Genomic DNA, 19,254 nt, shown 5'->3' with positions numbered 1-19,254 from the left:
ATTTAGATCTACTCGTTGACTTGATAACTTGCGTTTATTTTGTTATATTGGCTTCACATTTCGAATCTATTAGCGAAATTATTTCCATTATAAGATGGATTTATAAAGGACATAAATTTGTCCCGTGTCAAATCTGTTGTCATTCTAGGTCGCACCAAATTGAATAGGCCAATGATCAAAGAAATTCCAGTCAGGAAAATCAAATTTAGATTCAAGCATAATATATCCAGGACTACAAATTTTTAAAAGTGTAATTCCAAATAAATTGTACTGCAACCTTTGGGACATCGACCAGCTACGTGGAAACCTCTTCACTAATACGAATTTTTAATGAAGAAACGAACATTATACCATTTACTTGTTTCCGTTATTTGACTGCAGCTATGCTGTGACACTGCCTTGAAGGATTTCAGTCGAATGGATCGATCCCAGTACTTTTTAAGTTTGGTACTTATTCTCTCGATCTATTTTGCCGAACCACCAGTTTAGGGGGACGTAAACACAGTAGCACCGGTTGTCAAGTGGTGGTGGAGGGACAAACACAATTGGTTTCTTTCGGTTTCCATTTACCATATCCTCGCACATAACGTAGTTGGGCCCAAAGCTAAAGAATGCACCCAAAGTATCCAACGATGATACTCTAATGCTAATATATGTCGATAATTAGAAGACGAGCACCGTGATATCCATATATTAGGATGAAATAAATTTTCATTGATGAAAATTGTGCAATATGAAAGGCGAGCTCTTAAATAGTTACTAGAAGCTGATCTAGGTAATTTGTTTCAGCACGCAAGTTAATTACAGAGTTAAATGTCTGGAGAGGCGACTGCTTTGATTTTTAGAAAGACAGCACGTTAAGATATTTTCCATCAAATACATATTAAAAACTAGAAGCTGAAGTGAGGCATATTGCTCCAGATTATCATTGACGTGAGAGGATGATAGGAAATAATCATCCCCACCTTCAACATGGTATATAGGTTAATATTTATAAATGGCACAAAAGTAGCCAATATAACTTCAAAAATTGTATTAGGAAATGTAGCATGCAAGAAAGCAACGTAAAGCTAAAAAGATGGAAACGCCTGCATGAAATGACTGACAGTGTTTCAAAAGAAGGTCTAAAGAGATCGTTTCATCTACATCTGAACACTGAAACACCACAAATGTAATTTGCAAATATAAATATTGCACTTTCCTCATATCCCAAATAAATAATGAAGTACGTTTCAGTTAAAATCAAACTGTGAACCTTTGATCAGCTTATCTTAATATGCAGATATTAATATCAACTTGTCAGTAGCACTGGAAAAGAAAGGCAGTCATTTTAATTCTGATGTAATCGTTTCTTATTTAGGAAAAGATAACAATTGTGAGGGGATGAATTAGTCAATTATAGGAGTCGATGGTGTTGAATAATACGCTATTTTATCGATAAAATTAGATCATGCGACCTGAGCGAGGTTCACACACGGACTTAAAAATACTACCACTGTATCTTTTTCCAAACCGTTATTTTTGCAATTTTGATTGCGAACAAAATGCTGTTACAGTAATTGTTAATTAAGTCTTATTTCATGATGAATTAAATAAGATTAAAAAAACCTATGATAATGAATTTAAGAAAAAGTATTTTCACCGCTACCATTTTTTAAAAAATTGTACGCTGTAAGAGAAATACACGAGAATTTGTTTTAGATTATTCAATAAATGAAGGATTTATCCGAAAGAATTTAAGTACTCACAGAAGATATAAGCCATTTATCGAAACCACCAGTTTGTTTAAAGACACAAAAGTCATTCCCAAGTTCAAAAGTACAATTAATATCAGCATCTTCAAGAGAAGAGTTTTTATGAGTTGCAGAAAAATTAAACATTTTCGAAATATTTTCAAATTCATAAATAAATGACAAGTTATATCAATGAATATTAGCTATTTCATGTTATTGGCATTGATTGATTAGAAAAGTATTTATGCAAATGTTTAAACAAAATAACATCTTTTAAAATGTTCAATATTAAGATATGAATTCACGTAGATTTTTACTTAGAAATAAATCTTACTGTATTCTGTAGATATAGACACATTCACTTCAAAAGATACATTATCCAAATTATTTGAAGATTCTAGGATAAACATCGCGATGTTAGCAGTTGTATTGAATAAATGATTTAGCTTTGCACTTTCGCCACAGAATCTAAAGAATGAAACAAGCATTACAAGTCAGAAAAAAAAATACTTATGATGAGTCTTCATAACACTGAACGGTATTAACAAACATTAAAAAAAATTCACGGTTTTCACTAGAACGAGTTAGACTTCTAGTGTAGTGCATGATTATATAACAAATTGAACACTTTAAACTCCAGGTTAATTGCGATTAATACGTTTGATCTCAAATCGTGTAGAACAAGTAGTTCAAGTTAGAGATCAGCGCTAAATGTGGATGCTACTGCTACTATTATTTGCGTTGGACAGTGATCGTGGCTGACGAAAGCCATTCACCAGTTTTGACCCGAATTCTTTGTGCTGGTACATTTATCATACCAGAACATCTGTGCCGAAGTAAACGCTTCAACGCCGTCAACAAAAAGAATGGAAAAATAAATGCCAGGTGGGAGATAAGGTGTTGTATTCAAATGTCAAAAACTTGAGAGGGCAAGAATGTGATCCGCGAAGACAAAAATATCGAATTCTACAATTCCAATGTAATTCTTAAAACAACTAAGGCTCGCAATTAGCTTCGTCGTCCAAGACGATGCAATTAGGAAGTCAATCCAATAGTAATTAGTGACTGCAATGATATATAAAAGGACTTTAATATACTCCCGTATGTTAGTTTTGTGAACCATTAGAATTTGACAGAATTAACATTAAGGATCAATCCGAAAATGCACTGGTGTGTAGATACTCAAAGATCTTCGATTTCAACTAAGATGGCAAGCTACGGAACCCGTTAAAGCTTTGATCTCATGTATTACCCAATGTGAAAGGGATTAAGCTTGATTAAGGACTGATATATCTAGTCAAGTAAGGAAATTTGGACCCCCAAAAATATTCAATGCAACTTGTGAATTCAATGATATTCGGTGTTCGTATTGAATCACGTACTCTACAATAGCACAGCTCGATTATATTTTATAGCTTAAGTAAACTATAACTTTAAGAAAATTGAAATCTATTCTCAAACCTATATCTTTCATATGAAGTTCTTACAGTAAACGATCGCGGTTGAGTAGTTTTAATTCTTTGAATATATCATTGCAATATACTGAAACTAAAGAGGATAGCTAACGATTGATATTTCAATATTAAAGACAAAAAAACAAAAATACAAATATAAGGTTATCAAAATTTTACCTGGGACCATTTTGCCCAATTAAATTATATCGCATTTCAAGCCATTGCAGACAATTATAGTTTTTATTTTTGATGCTTAGATTGTCTATAGCTATTTCCATTCGAGTCAAAGCTGGGCTCTAAAAATAAAGAGATTTGTTAATAGTTTATCAAATATGATCCATTAAAACAAAATATTTACGAAGTAAACCATTTTTGTAAGCCTTGTTGCTCTTCTGAATACAAATGAATGGGAAAATGATCTGTTAAAGCACCACAATTGCTTCGAATAGAGACACGATCCTGCTGTACAAAATAAATACTTGGAAGTAACTTACAATTTCTAAGAGGCGTTCGTGTACAGTCGCGGTGAACTAACGAGAAGCATATTTTACTTCTCTCATGGCTTTGTACATAGACGTGCTGTAAGCTTACCTTTCAAATTGTAATAGACTATAATTTGCAGAAAACATTAAGTGAAAGATTTGTATCATTTTTTCCGATTCCAATCGGATATAGGACATGGCCATCTCAATCTCATTCTCACGTACTTCGCATCATCACATGACCACTTTCAAGGCTTTAATAATACATTCTAGAGCTATCGTCTAATCTCTTCACAGAAGATAATTTCATTTTGATATTTGAGCTTCAGCACTTATGACGAACTTATATCTGGAGAAAACCCAAATCCTGTCGCGTTTTTCTTACCAACTTGGCCATTTGGCTTCCATTAATCCAGATCTACTTAAGATCAGTCGGCGAGTAATTTGTTAAAAGCCATATTTAGATTGGAAGCCGTTTGGAATATCCTTCGACATTTTTCTGACAAGTAGAATACAGAAGTTCAAGTAGATGCCATTCTTTGTTGCAGTTTGCACGTGCCTTAAATTTTGGTTTTCCTACGGCAAACAATTACAATAGAATACACCGCATATAATTTCAGTTTTGATGAATAAAACTAAATTTATTTCAAAAGGTAGGAAACGTATAAAACTTTGAAGTTTTCAAATACTGTTGAACTGACCTCAATTAACCAAACACATTTGTTAGCCTTGCCAGTCTTATTTAAATTAGAATTGAAGTATATCTGTGCGTCCAGATGTTTGAAATCCAGAGATAAGATACCACCGCATTCTGTAAAAAAAGGTGAAAATCAAGATATAGAAGTAATCTAGAAAAAAAAAAAAAAGTGTAGCTTTCAATGTGGTCTTTCTAAAAAAGTGTATCCAAGAATACACTTTCACAAAAATCAATCTCAATTACGTACAATTTTACAATATTAATCTGATTAAGATGCTGCAAATATACAAAAAGGTCGTAGTAATTCTCTAAAACTTAACGTTTTCTTTCATTTATCAATCATTAAACAGTGGAAAGTGAAAGAAAAAGTAAAATGGTTTAAAGAAAAAAAATACCTTTAATCATATTCTTAAAGAAAACTAGCACTAACTTCATTAATGTGACCACGTTATTCTTTTTTTTAACACTCCCCATACACTTGAAAATATATAAGCTAATACACTTAAAACATATTGGTTCACACCGTTTCGTAAATCATGTCAGTTTATTCTACATCGTATATTAATACGAATCCGAAGAGTTACAAACATAGCACAACAAACTCCGAAGTATTGGATCTGGCGGTTTGCAGCAAGTTACGAGTAGGACACAGTTATGTTGGCAACTACAAGCCAGCTTGCAATTAAGAATTGCTGAATTTTATTTTATGTATCTAATTGCTTAGAATGTGTATTATACTCCCATATTTCACTTAATGTGTAGGAAAGGAATTACATTGATATTTTACTCAAGATACCTTAGTTTCATAATACTGCAAGTCCCAAGTTTGCTGCACTACTGCAATCTCTAATTGTAAATTAAAGTTCCGGCAGTCGGTTTAGTTGCAATTACAAAAGTTAAAATTATGATTAAATTTATCAAATTTATCTTAGTAATAGAGTAATAATATATAATAAAAAGCCGCAACAAAATCATTTTATCCCTAATTGATTATTCTAGTTCCATGCTGTGCATTTTAATCTTTATGAAAATGAATTTTGTATTATATCCCACTTTACAAATGTCTACATTTTCGGGATTCTCGATTTATCAAAACTTATGTTTGGAAATTTCGAACTTAAAACGATTATCTAATAAAATGTAAAAATCAGAAGCTAAGTACAAACCGTTTTGGTTTTCTACTCTTGAACAGTCATCGCCTTCCAGTCCACTGGGGCAATAACATGTGCAGTTGTAATCAATATAGCCATCATATTTGCAAGATTTTAATGGCGTCATACACAAATCTGAATAGACATGAATAAATAGATTCTCAAAATGTTAGCAATGCAAAGTTCATGTTACAGATCTAAAAGAAAATAACCGAACAAAAATACATAGTACAAACAACATTTTAATACGGTCACCACATATCTTACACTATCGCTGTTATATAATGTCATATTTCTAAGGTTTGTTTTCACAACAGGAGGAGATAGTTATGACATCTGGAACAACAAAAATTTTGTACAAGATATTACGTCGGATGAGCAGTTAGCCTCCACCTTGGAGCTTGTTAAAGCAAATAATCAAGGCCCTCCATAGCAAAGACTGTTCTGCGATAACTATTGTCAACACTTATTGAACACACCTCGACACAAGGTATAGTAGAACACTCCAATCAAATCGCCCGCCAAGAGCGAACGACTTAAGATTTGGCACAAAAGAATCACGTTCAGTTAGGTCACCTGCCCCGAGATTTGTGCTCATTTACAAAATATCAAAAATGAACATTTATCTCTAAATTGGTGGCATTCCTGCCCTTGGTGTAAATTCACTTATTGATGCACTTGGTTATATTAAATGTTTAAATTACTGTTAGAAACGGAGGAGCTATCTGAAAAAAAGTTTCACCAGCTAGTATGCCTTTTACGAATACAAAAAGGGGAATTTTTTCTAAGGTTCAGCACGTAACATTTCTGTTATTCAAATTACATTGATGGAGTTTTGTTTGTTAGAAACCAAATCATTTGGAAGAATTCAAATTACAAATGTACATACATCTATAGGCGTGTGTGCGTGAAACGCTATGTGTACACTATGATATCTTTACGCATGTAGAATACAAAGCATTACTGGAAACAATGCTATTCGTTACACTGACTATCACGTAGGATTCTGATCCTTCAAGCAAACGGAAAGGTTCAAGTAAGGATTTGTGAAATTTAAGTTTTCAGTTAAAAACTAATATTTCACTTTGAATCTTATTTTCTTTCTCTCGCACACACTTTATACTGACACATGTGACAGTTAACCCCGTTATCCAGCATCTTGAGTCTTCTAAACGAATAGTTTACGTAAAAGCCAGATTCACTAATGCCGTACTCTCCTACCCATCAGGAAAATTAATCTCAGTTAAAGGGTCTATATAAAGCCATATATACTTTCACATGATCCAGGAAATAAGAATTACTGAATTCGTGCTAATTTTCATTTTAAACGAAAAGCAATTTTATGCAGCATGAATCATAAGTTATACATAAAATCTTACATAGTAATTTATGTTGAGCTATTAAGGTGTATTTTCGTACGAAATGTCATTACGATTAACAATGCATTTTGTACAATAGATAGCGCTATCAAATGTAGATTTGATTTCACTCTAATCAAGTTATTTAGCCCCGATTAAGTTTAGTTTGAGTCGTCTAAACACACAGAAGATATGTGTGATGAAAGAAAAATGTGAAGACTGGTATCACCAGTATAAGACGAGAATTGTCTAACATGTTATTCAGTGTTTCTTGGATGTTTCAATAGAAAAGCATTCGAGTGTCTGGCAATATAAAAAGTTATAAATTTCTCACAGTGGATTCTCAAAGTGGAGAGTTCATTGGAGGGTAAGATAAGAGTATGTACTTAGAACCCACATTACGGAAACCTAATTTGTGTCATTAAGGAAAAGATTGAATCAAAATGTTGAAGGGAGTCGCATTTGTTGGACTGAAGAACTTTTAATCAGATAATGCAGACCGTCGTCTATACTGCTGCAATGCAGTTACAAGTGGACCACTTTGGTTGCATGAAGTCTAGAGTTATGCGTTTCAGAAAATCTCATTTTCCACTTTAGCTGTCTGATGGACTAGGGAACAATGTTTTGCCACGAATACTTAGTTTAAAAGTGATCGAACGAGACAACTTGAAAAGTCAAAAAATCCTTGTATGTGGTGATTATGTGGTTAAAAGCCATAATTTGAGAGGAGGTTGCAAGAGCTTCAAGTAGCCAAAACATGCCACTTGGCACCATCGAGGATAAAATGGTCAAAATCATGAGTGGATATTGAAGCCATTGAAGATGTGGGTCTCGAAGACAGGTGCATTGAGGTAGATGTCCTTAGTACATGATATAAGATCTTACAATTGTTTCCCAAGAAAAAATTTTAAAGTGAAAAGATGTTTATTGATTAAATATAAGTACCAAAATGAAACATACCATTGCATTCATAAAACAAGTTAATAGTTTTCCTATCATAGAAGGATAGTTTATTCCTTTGACCGAGAAGAAATAGAAGATGCTCATCTTTTGGATCGATAGTATACTTCGAATTCTTACTGTAAGCCTGTAAATTAAAAGTATGTAGATTTTCAGACATATTCAACATAGCAAAACAACACTGAAAGATAAAAATGACGCATATCTGATGATTAACAGTTTATGTAAAAGACTAAACGTTTTACAGAAGATCTAGTAAATTATTGTCTTTGTTCAGACCTCAACGAATTAAGTAACGATGTACTTAAAAAAAAAAAAACATGTTACTATATGATCAATAGCCAGGCAAGTGATCTTAACATTTCTGAAGTATACATTATGACTTTCGAATGTAAGGCTACAAAATATTCACTAGAATAAATCAAATGTCATGTAATAAAAGAAAAAATGTTGTTGAAAGGTATGAGACTAATGGAATATTTGAGTAGACAAACTATTTTAAGCCAGAAATGAATAAATAACATTCTCAATGCAATCAGGATAAATAAGCATGGCACCAGCGATCATTGTAGATCATTCTATTTTGCTTAGTATTGATTAGATCTGTGACCAGAAAGTTCATTAAGAATTGGTTACTGGGATTTCAAAGGCGGTTACAACAGATTCAAGAAATTTTACTAATTACATAGTCACAAACGGAAGTTTTAAAATACTTTTTTAATCCGAAATTTCCGAAAAACAAAACCACCGAGCTTATTTTATAGAACATATGTGAGCGATTACCATGTCGTTCACTCGTATTAAAAATAAGTTAAACATTGGATTACTCAGAAATCTAGTTAACCGCAAACAGCTAAAATCAGTTTTCAACGAGCAATATGTTACAGGAAAAAGGATAACAATCAGGGTTTTGGTTTGTAATCTAGTACTATAAATAGCTGAAAAAAAATCTATTTTGGACGTTGTACAATATGGGTTAGAGTGTTTATAAAAGGCAAAATAAATGGTAATCATATGGAGAGATGTTATCAACGGTGGCTCAGAACTGAAATGTTGATCGATACCAATTAGTCTACTTAGAGCAGAAGTCTGATGAAATGTTCCTATATAGAATACGACCTACATTGTTCAGGAACAATCAAAATCTCGTCAGTGATATATTACACCACAACCCAGTTGTGTGCCGATGCGAGGGTCAAACTGAAATACATACTTACTAGTGGTCCGTATTGCATTAATGACTCATAATCATACTCTACATAGTTGTAAGTTGGAAAATGAATATTGAAATTTTCTTTCTTCGAATTTTGAACATTTTCGAAATGTACTGTTATGTATTTATCTCTGTCACGTCTAGCATGTTCGTGGTAAAAGCCAATGGAATGGCAGAGCTCGTGTACGATGATTCCGACCTATTTAAAAGAATTTAAAATCCTTAATATATTGACTGCCGAGATGGGAGAACTCATGTAAGCAAAATGCTCGACTATATTCATGGGGAAGAACTTCAAACCGGCAATAAACGTTTCACTGTTCCTAGGTAGAACATTGTTGCTATTTAACTTAGCTACGAAGGATTAGGAAAGCTATTAAAAATGTCAAATGTGCTCCATCTGCTAAGCGCATGAAATGACTTAAGGTGTTCAGATGAAATAAGATACTTTTATAAAATTAGTTAGAAAGTGGGATGAATATGATTCATTGGGAATAGTATTCAGGAGTTACATATTTTCTCAGTTTTAGCGGCTCCAGTGACATGTAAATATTTGGAGAATTGATGCTTATATCTTGTTTTACTGCATTAATTAGAGACGTGTTTTCATAATTCGCATAAAAAGAGGCTAATGTATGCCCACACGTTTAATTCCGAAAATTATCATTGAGGAAAAAAATTAACCAAGTAAAACACACTTTTTAAAACTACACGTTTACAAATATACGCATGACTATATATTTGCATGTGCACATCATTTATATTTTAACGTGATTAAGCTTGTGTCATTTGATTATCATATGAAAAATCAAATTGCATCTTTCTCAGCAATACAAATTAAAGATACTAGTAGAGCATTTACAGCAAACGAGCAATATAAAACGGCTATCTGCAAAACGAAACTAGGCTGGAAATTAATTCATTCCACTGAAAATTCAAAGTCTCGTAATACCCATCAAAATACTGGTATAAAAAACTGAAGCAGCAATTTACTATTTCGTAAATTTAGGAAAGTCCTTTGCTTACCTTCATACAAACAGTCTCCCTTAGCAACAACATATGATTCCGGCCTTTGCGATAACCAACATAGGATCCACATCTGAAATATTTCAGAACAAATATTGATAAGTATATTTCATCTTAAGAGAAAATACGATCTAGCATATAAAACCAATAATATTAAGTCGATGTTAAAGTAGCGAGAAATTAAAATTCTAAAAACGTTTACATCAAAATTACAAGATTCAAATCTCTTGGCTTGGCAAGTCCTCAATTTCATATGGAGTGCATCTTCACTAAAACACTGTCTTCTATTGAAGCGAGGAAATCTTCAAACATCCAGTATGACCTGTTCAGTGTAGTGTAGTAGTCACCAGTTGATTGGTGTACAAAAATCTCCATTTTGGTCTTGTTCAAAATTTCATGGAATATTAAATTTTCAGCTTATTCTCTAATTAGTGGACAGTTTACAAAATGCAAGTTTAAAATGCAGTAACCTTGCGTAATACTTTAGAGCTACTTCAAGACATTTTCAAAATAAGGCCAGCATTAAACGACCACGTATAAATTCCTTCCAAGCAGATGAAAAAGCGTGCGAATGAAGGCAATATTCCATATGTGAACTCTGAAGATCAGAATTTTATACACCTTTGTCCATAACTATCCGACTACTAGAAAAAAGTTATAGAATGTTATAGAAGCATACTATATTGAATGTCAATGGGTAGATAACTACAAAAAAACTCGTTTAATCTATGTGCGCGCGCGTTTTCTTATGGGTTTGAATAACCGAGTTCCTGATTTTGAGGAACGAGGTATCAAAAGAATTCAATAATCTTTCGGCTACCAAATAAAGTAGGTATTTTGCACAATGTTTTAAATTACAAGAATGGCCTTGAAAACGAGGTTGGGTCACACAATTTTGTGGGCTTTTCGGGCAATATTTCGATTTGCTTATAATCTACGTTGCTAATTTTAATGTTTTTGGTGTAAAAGAAAAAATGCAATGTACAAGGGGTGTTATAAGTGCATTTGTAATTCACAAAACCCTATTTGTCAACAGAAAAATGACCAAACAAACATGCTTTTTTGGTACAATTACTGGCACATTTTCTGTCAAGAATGCCATTTGCTACAACTAAACAGCCAACGTGAACGTCTTCATTATTTCATGATTAAACAATGTCGGAAGTATTGAGATACCATTTCTTTGCACAAAGCCCTATTTTTCAACAGAAAATTTTCTAATTAACCGTGTTTCTGGCATAATTGTGATCGCTTATGGCACTACTACCAAAAACAAATTCTTCATGTAGATTTACTTGATAGCAAATGACTCAAGAATGCCAAAAGAGCGTTCTCAGGTTTAAATTAAATCTTCCCCAATGATTAAGCACAGCAACAGCCTACATTCGTTCAAGTGTAGTAAAGACATGAAGCAATGACTAAAACTACCTGCCTATTTTCAAGACTCACAGCGTCCCTATATATTTATGCCAAACTTCCCACATCACTAACCTTGTTTACTCATATCCTTATATGTACATATACATACAGCCCCAAAAGCCCTTTTATTCTGTTGATCTCAACATTGATATAAACTGATACCAAATATGCCTGCAGAAAACCATATCTTTGAACATGGCCTTTTTATGGGACGGTAAGAACTGTTTCAGCTTCTACATTACCAGATTTGTAGCCATTTATCTTAGTTACCAATACTGCTGTATGAGATATCAAAGGATTGAGCAATCTTTCGGCTACCAGCGTAAAGTACGTTTCTTGCACAGCAACTATTTTACTACAAAAATTAACACCAAAACGAGTGGGCAATGTTAGGATTTTCTTATCAAAGCCGCCATTGTACATGTTTTTGGTGTCAAACATTTCAGCATTATTCATCAGAAAATGACCGAAAAACTTGTTTGTATCTTACTCCTCGGGTGTCGATTCTGCCTATAAGAAAGGAACAAATAATACAATGTTACAGTAGGTCATAACATCCAGGAAACGCCGGGGTGCATTGCTAGTGCTTACGATATTGCAGTAAATGATAATTTTAAAAAAATATTCATCATAAAAATAGGATCCTTTATTGGGAGAGATGACATACAAATATATTTACCCATTGCCTTTTCCAATGTCTAAATAAATAGGTCCTAATTCTTTAGCCCTTTCTTTTGTCCATTGTGGAAAATTCAAGCAGCTATTGCTTTCCACAATACTTATGGCTTTCTTCACGGCAGAGTATGAACTGGCGAAATCTGGAGTGAAGGAAGTAACAATTAAAATACAGTGAAAATCTTTACTTTCAGAAAATTCCTAACATGCAACAACGTCATCACTATTTACGATCTTGATTAGAAGACAATCACCGTTACGAAACTAAGTACTGGATTGTAACTATTGAAATATCTTATTTCCATTTCATTTTGATTTTCTTATGCTTCAGAAGAATGCAATTAATCTACCGAAATCTGTATGAAGACTGCAGCTAGAAATCATGATTCAATCAAACAGCAAATGGCATCTTTCATGATTAAATTGAAATACTATACAATCAGACTAGGACGTCAAATTAAGGGAAACATTGAAAAGTAATGTAGTACAATAAACGAACGCATCATTGCTATAGGCCATCTATAGTATCACTGTTCCAACGAATATTTTGAAATTAAAAATTTAGCATCAAAATATCTTCAGCCAAATGTCTCGATAGAAAATCCGTTGAAGCTTTCGCTTGATGCTCAGTCATCTGAACTGTTTTTACATTCAACTTTTCATTGTCCCATAATGTCGGCTCGTTCATCTAAAATTTGTTTACACTGGGGAACATGGGTTTTGTTGCCTGGTACTGCAGACAGCTTTTCTAGTAATTTTTGGATGCAGACTTCAAAAATCAAATCTACTTTGCCTCTATCACGTCAAAATTTTTCACAAACTCATATGTCTAATTTTCAGTAATTCCAGTATAGTCACCATTTCCAAGGATAGCTTTGGCTCGACATGCAGACCCATGTAAGGAGCTAAGTACAAAGTTTAAAAGTTTTTTCAATACCATTTGAACTACGAAAGTGAAAATAAAAGCCATGATTTAAGCATCTTCAAATGAAAAGTAAGAAACCTCAGCAACTTTCACTATAACCGGTTTTAAATGACATCCTTTATACAATTAGGTGTTAAACTTTATTTATGAAAATTGGTATTTTGAATGCGCCCTTAGTATTTTAAATGTGAGATAGCAGGAGTCAAGGTCACTTTTTGTCAATCCTAGTTAAAGGACTGCTCTTTATGGAACTTTGCCCTCACAAATCTTCACTTGCTTGATGACTTGACAATTCTGAAAATTCTTTTCCTAGGTGACAACTAGCTTAAATGTGTTTTGCATTTCAAAAATATGTTCAGTTGTAAAAGAAAATGCAAAAATAGCTCCGATGTTTTTTTATATATTTGTATATTACATTTACCTGGACAGTAAAATAAATCACAGATCTTATGGAAAAAAAAGTAAATCATCTTAATTTGGCATGAAATTAGATGATCAACACAAGACCTGGGCACCCCATATAATATGTAAAACACGTGTTGAAACGCTGAGAGTGTCCGTTTCAAATACTTAAGCAGAAAGCCTCCAGCTTAGTCTTGTGACAAAAGATTGATGCGTCTGATATGCTACAGATTAGGTGACTACTGCAGATGGGCAGCTTTTAGAGACTATCTGGCGTTGAATGGAATGATTTTTCTGCAGTTGTGTCCGATTTCCTGTTAATTAGTTTTCGAGCACAGAGCTGCAGCTTCAGTGTAAAAATACATTTTCTGCACAGCCATCTGGAGTATTTCCTTGAAAACTATAGTGGAGTAAGTGATAAGCAAGGAGAAAGATTCCACCAAAACATCGACACCATGGAGACTAGGTATCAAAAGAAATGGAACACTAAGATGATGACTGACTTCTGGTCACTTCGAATAGACTGTCGAGATGTAAAATTATTCATACAAAGCAAAGAAAACGTTTACTCCTTGTGTAGTTGAAACTATCTTAAGATGCTGACTAATGATGGGTAATTAAACATCTTGATTAATGTAATTAAAATTACGATTTGGTTAGTTTCTTATTTCAGTATTGCTTTAATGGCAAAATTGATATTATTTTTTGGTAACAGAGTTCCTGTTTAACAAGAAACACTGCGTCGTAGAAAATTTCTGAGGGCATTTCTGAACTCAGGATGAGAACTAATAAAATTAGAGACAAAACAATTCGCGAACGTTCCCCAGTGATATGAAGGAACTAAAAGCAGTTGACCAATCCGGTTACTTACAAGCAAACTGTGCTTACTCAGTGAGTACGCTGTAGGAAAAATAAAAACTTGACAGGATAGAAAACTGTAGTTTTGAAACCAGTATGCGAATTTTAGTCTAAAAGTGAATGAGCAAACTCAAAGTAAATTGTTGCCCTGTGTTATTAGTCGAAATTCATCCACAGTCAAATACAGTAATCCCTCGCTATATCACGGCTCACGTATCGCAGTTTATTATTTAAGCTTATGGTGATTCCTCCGTGGTGTTGTTTTGCATTTGTAATAAAATATATACAAATTATAAAAATAAAAAAATATACAGTACTGTTTCTACTTCGTGGATTTCCACTTATTCAGGGGTGTTTTGAGATGTAACATCCGCGATAGTCGTGGGATTACTGTATTTTGTAGGCTTTGCAGTAGTTTAACAATACCAAATTGGCTTGATGGAAATAACAAGATCATTCCCAAATCCCAGTCATCATAAACTGATTGAGAAAGTTATGCAATGTCACTGCTGGAAACTGATGCTAGATCTGCTCGAAGTCTTCGGTACAAACATTTTTGTCTAAGTTTGTCAGCAGCTTTTAAGTAAGCCACAACTCCAGGTAATTGGAGATCACTTAAATGATACACTCTTTAAAAAAAAAAACATACAAAGGCGTTCACATAACACTCAACATGATTAAAACGGAAATTATCTTGAAAGAATGATTTATTAACTCACCAAATTTCCTCTTGTCCGTATTAAATTTCCACGGGATAGTTTTGTTCTTCCATCGCTTTTGTGTCAATACAGCTTTTCTTTTCGAAAAGGGACTTTGCTACAAAAAGAATATTAAATCGTTATCTAGTGTTTTATTAGTTAAATATACCAAATCATTATGGGATCGGATTTTCTCAGTATTTTGCCGACTAGTCGATGACTGATCCACCTACAAATATTTAACATTGTTAATACCATTATCTATAATCACTTGCTCATCAAATGAAAGAAATGAAAATGATTTCATATATATCAAGTTGTAATATGTTTAATGAACTGCCTTCCCTATACCAGCTTTCCACAACTGTATAGAGCTTTAATGCATATTCTTTTAATAAATGTAAACAATTTAAGATGATCAGATCTTCCCAAAAGTAATGTTCGAACTTTTATATTTTTAATTTGAAAGCGCTTTAACGGTATTTTAGAAAATCTAATGGCATGTATTTGGACATATTTAAACTAGTTAAATTGTATTTTTCAGGATAACTTAATGTCACTAATGGTCTTCAAACAGTGTCTAAAGTGATATACGAGTTTAAAAAAGGTAACTTTGCAGCTGAAGCGACTCGAAATATTCACTCAACTTATGGAGATGATTGCCTGAATGAAAGAATTGGCTTGTAAAATTCAGATGAGGCCCGAACAGGACGTGCAGTTGAGTTTGATGAGAAACTTCATTTGGCAGGAGTTGAAAAAAAATCGTGCAATTTCAGTTGAAGAATTGGCAATAAGCTTCGTTCAAGACATACAGCTGTTTACCGCCATCTTCAACAACTTAGAAAGGTTTGAAAACTCGGTGCATCTCGATTTGTCTGTAGCCAACCGCAAATGCCGAGTGGACATCTGCTTTTCTTTTCGTTCTCGAACTCATCTCGCCCCTTTTTGTACAGACTGGTAACCGGTGATGAATAATGGATCCTTTATCAAAATGTTCAGTATCGTATACCATGGCTTGGTGAAGGGGGGAAAAAGACGGCTCAACCACAACCGAAACTATGCGAAGAAGGTTCTTATTGGTGGGATTGCAAAGGAGTCATTCACTGAATTGCTGCCAACTAATACAATTAATGCTCAAGTCTATTACCAGCAATTAGAGCATTTGAATGTTTTGAAAAGAAAAGAAAAAGGCCTGCCTTAGTGAATCGAAAGGAAACCACATTGCAAAGAGTACGTAAAAAAAAATCGAGGAAGATGGCTGGGAGAAAATTGCTCATCTGCCTTATTCCACAGATCTTGCTCTTTCAGATTTCTATTTGTTCCGTAGTTTACAAAATCATTTTGATGGATTAACTCTCGAAATATATGAGGAAGTCGAAACTGACATTTCAGAGTTCTTTCTGAAACCGAGCTTCTCACTAATGTAATTAAAAAACTTACGGGTAGATGGAAAGATGTCGTAGATAATCATTGTCCCATTTAAAATCTGAACATTACATATGGGGTGACCTGATACATTTAAAGGCTCCTCATGTGATTAACCATAACTAAACTTAAATGTGTCTGGAAAAAATATACGAAAATGAGGAAAACGTAGGAAAAGTCCCACATTCCCGAATGTCTTGGACTTGAAATGTTCTAGTTATTGTAGTGTTAAGATTATCGTGAACGAATGTCCACGTTACACTCGTTTGAACCGTCATCTGAGATGCTGTTTAGTAAATAGTTTGAGTTTTACGAGGTGGAATCAAGAAGTTTCTGGAAAAGTTCTGTAGCATGCCAGTAGCTGGCAACAAACTTGTGTGCGCAGTGAGAGTTAATAGTGACCTTTATGAGATAGTGTGCCGAGTGACATCGCTGTGTTTACCACGCAAGCTGTGAAATTCGTGTTTTTGTGATAACGTATGCTGTAGTCTGTTGTGATGGACAGGAAGTTGGAACAAAGAGCCAACGTGAAATTTTGTGTTAAACTTGACTTGGGAAGTCTGCTACAGAGACATTGAACAGGTTTCAACAAGCTTACGGCAATCAGGCAATCGGTCGATTTCCTGACCGGATTCCCGAAGCAACAGGAACGCTGACATCAGTGTATTGCTGCGCAGATGACTATTTAGAAGGATGTTAAAACTAGGAAAATAAGTTTTTATTATTATTAAACATAACTAGTCCTGGAACGTTCTGACACGCTGTCTCACAGTCTACATTTTCTAATGGTCGCTAAAATTCCAATATTTGAAGGAATAAGTATTAAATTTTTATTTACATATTAAAACTCGACAACTCATCGTGTTTTCACACTGTTCAATACTTACATTTTCATCAACAAAAATATCTCCCTCCAACACCTTTGTGCCATTGGATATGTATTCCTCTACACTAGGGTTTCCGAGATCACTTGGCTCCCACTAAATAAAACGAAAAATAGAAATTATCCAGCATGCACTTGTTTTTCCTGTTGACAAGGTCATGTCGAAGAGGTGTCAGAGTTATAAGTCATATACATATAGTATACAAGTTTAACCGACGAATGCAAGTTTGTTTAAAACATCTAGTTACCATTACTACGTAAATCGAATATTTGTTTTAGTACAAAATTCTGCTTGAAAGTCTAATATAGTATTGTTTAAATTGTATACTCAAATTCGACGTAAATTAATCTAAGAAACTTATAAAGTATGCATGCATGTATCTATCTCAATGAAATCACGGCAAATACTTATTTACACTTCGAAATACAATTTCAATTATATTCCGTTTGAAGATGAAAATTATGGCCATTCTTGTTCTTTAATACATTATAATTAATATTAGCAATATCACCATTAGTAACCATGGGAAATAGGTTTGTTATCTAGTTGCAGTGAGATTTGGTTGTAATTTTCGCCAGTTTTACTATTGGTATTAGTAATAAGCGAATATAGTCATACCTTGTACTAGGCGAGAGAAAATTAAATCTGTAAGAGAGAACTAAAGATTTTCATGTAATACATCACAAATAGTTCTATTCAGTTAATCTAGAGGATATAACTGACAAAAGCATTAACAGGAGATCATGGTAAAGATATTGTCAATCACCAGGAAAAAGGGTTCAAACTTAAGCATAAGCCCATGATGATGGTCATGTTCTAAACTATAAGAACATACCACTGGAAGCTCCGTTCTACTATAGATTACATCTTTGTAATGAAGTATACAAGACACAGAATTTTAAGGCTTGACGCTAATAAACTTTTATTACAGCCCTTAGAGCTGATACGAAAGTATGGCGCAGTGCCTTTAATACACAGCGAACTACGTTTCAGCTCTCTAACGGCTAACATGAAATTTTTATAAAATCGCAGCCGTAGAAAATATGCAGTACGAATACCATGCCAATGTATATTTAGAATGTTGATAAATTGACATTGCTGCGCAGAATAAAAGTATCTATAATTTCGAACATATAAAACAGATTAATTTCAGCTCGTTAAATTTCTTCAGAGACCCTTATAAGTTTGGAATGTTGAAGTAATGAAAGCAAAAATTTAAACTAAAAATAATTTACTCTGTATTCTTTCTTGTTATCCACAAATATAAAGCTGGCCTTTTTCTGCATCACTTCAGAATTCTAGAAAGAAAAAAAACAATATGCAAAAACTTGTTACGTTGACACGTTTGTGTATTTATTCTTCGACAAGAAGAAAAAACTATTCATTAATTTGTTCATTATAAACAATTACAGGAGAATTTTTGAAAAGGTTAAACAGTAATGTTTGGAACGAAAATAATGAGAACGAAATTGTAATAATTCCAAGAGGTCTCCGCTACAAACTACAGAAAAGTATAACATTTTCTGCATTACATTTTCTTCTGAGTGACTGAGCAAAATTAATCACGTTTGACGGAACTAAATCAAGGGATTTAATTGCTACTGATTATTTCTATTCTCGATGAATAAGTTTGTTTTCAGAAGAACGCTGACACAGAACTACTTTCACGTCATAAAATCTACGACTACCAATTATTTTATAGCAGCTATAAAAAGAAACTTACAAACGATAGACACGTCTTTGGTAATAGACATTTTAAATATATTACAGACATTAAAACTAACACCTGTAGTTTGACATAAGAGGGCTTCCACATAATATTCAATTAAATGTTTTTTTCCATTTAACAAAAAAAACAAAAAAAAACGCTATTCAAACCTATTATTGCTCTCGT

General features: G+C 33.5%; 1 protein-coding gene across 1 annotated transcript in view; it reads right to left on the bottom strand.

The window, feature by feature from the left end:
- Positions 1–19,254, bottom strand: part of LOC106873665 (uncharacterized) — a 35,853-nt gene that overhangs the window by 13,907 nt on the left and 2,692 nt on the right. Inside the window, exons 2-13 of the mRNA XM_014921117.3 lie at positions 18,596–18,658; positions 17,364–17,456; positions 15,073–15,169; positions 12,173–12,311; positions 10,075–10,147; positions 9,053–9,247; positions 7,836–7,962; positions 5,533–5,652; positions 4,371–4,480; positions 3,365–3,483; positions 2,068–2,201; positions 1,749–1,837 (exon numbers count right to left, since the gene is read on the bottom strand). Coding sequence (XP_014776603.1) covers positions 1,749–1,837; positions 2,068–2,201; positions 3,365–3,483; positions 4,371–4,480; positions 5,533–5,652; positions 7,836–7,962; positions 9,053–9,247; positions 10,075–10,147; positions 12,173–12,311; positions 15,073–15,169; positions 17,364–17,456; positions 18,596–18,658 — 1,359 coding nt within the window. The remainder of the gene's footprint in view (positions 1–1,748; positions 1,838–2,067; positions 2,202–3,364; positions 3,484–4,370; positions 4,481–5,532; positions 5,653–7,835; positions 7,963–9,052; positions 9,248–10,074; positions 10,148–12,172; positions 12,312–15,072; positions 15,170–17,363; positions 17,457–18,595; positions 18,659–19,254) is intronic.

The sequence above is a fragment of the Octopus bimaculoides genome, chromosome 2 (assembly GCF_046866305.1).
Source record: "Octopus bimaculoides isolate indiv1 chromosome 2, ASM4686630v1, whole genome shotgun sequence".
NCBI lineage: Eukaryota > Metazoa > Mollusca > Cephalopoda > Octopoda > Octopodidae > Octopus > Octopus bimaculoides.
Note: the sequence above shows the minus strand (reverse complement) of the source record. Positions and strands in the feature narration are given on the sequence as shown.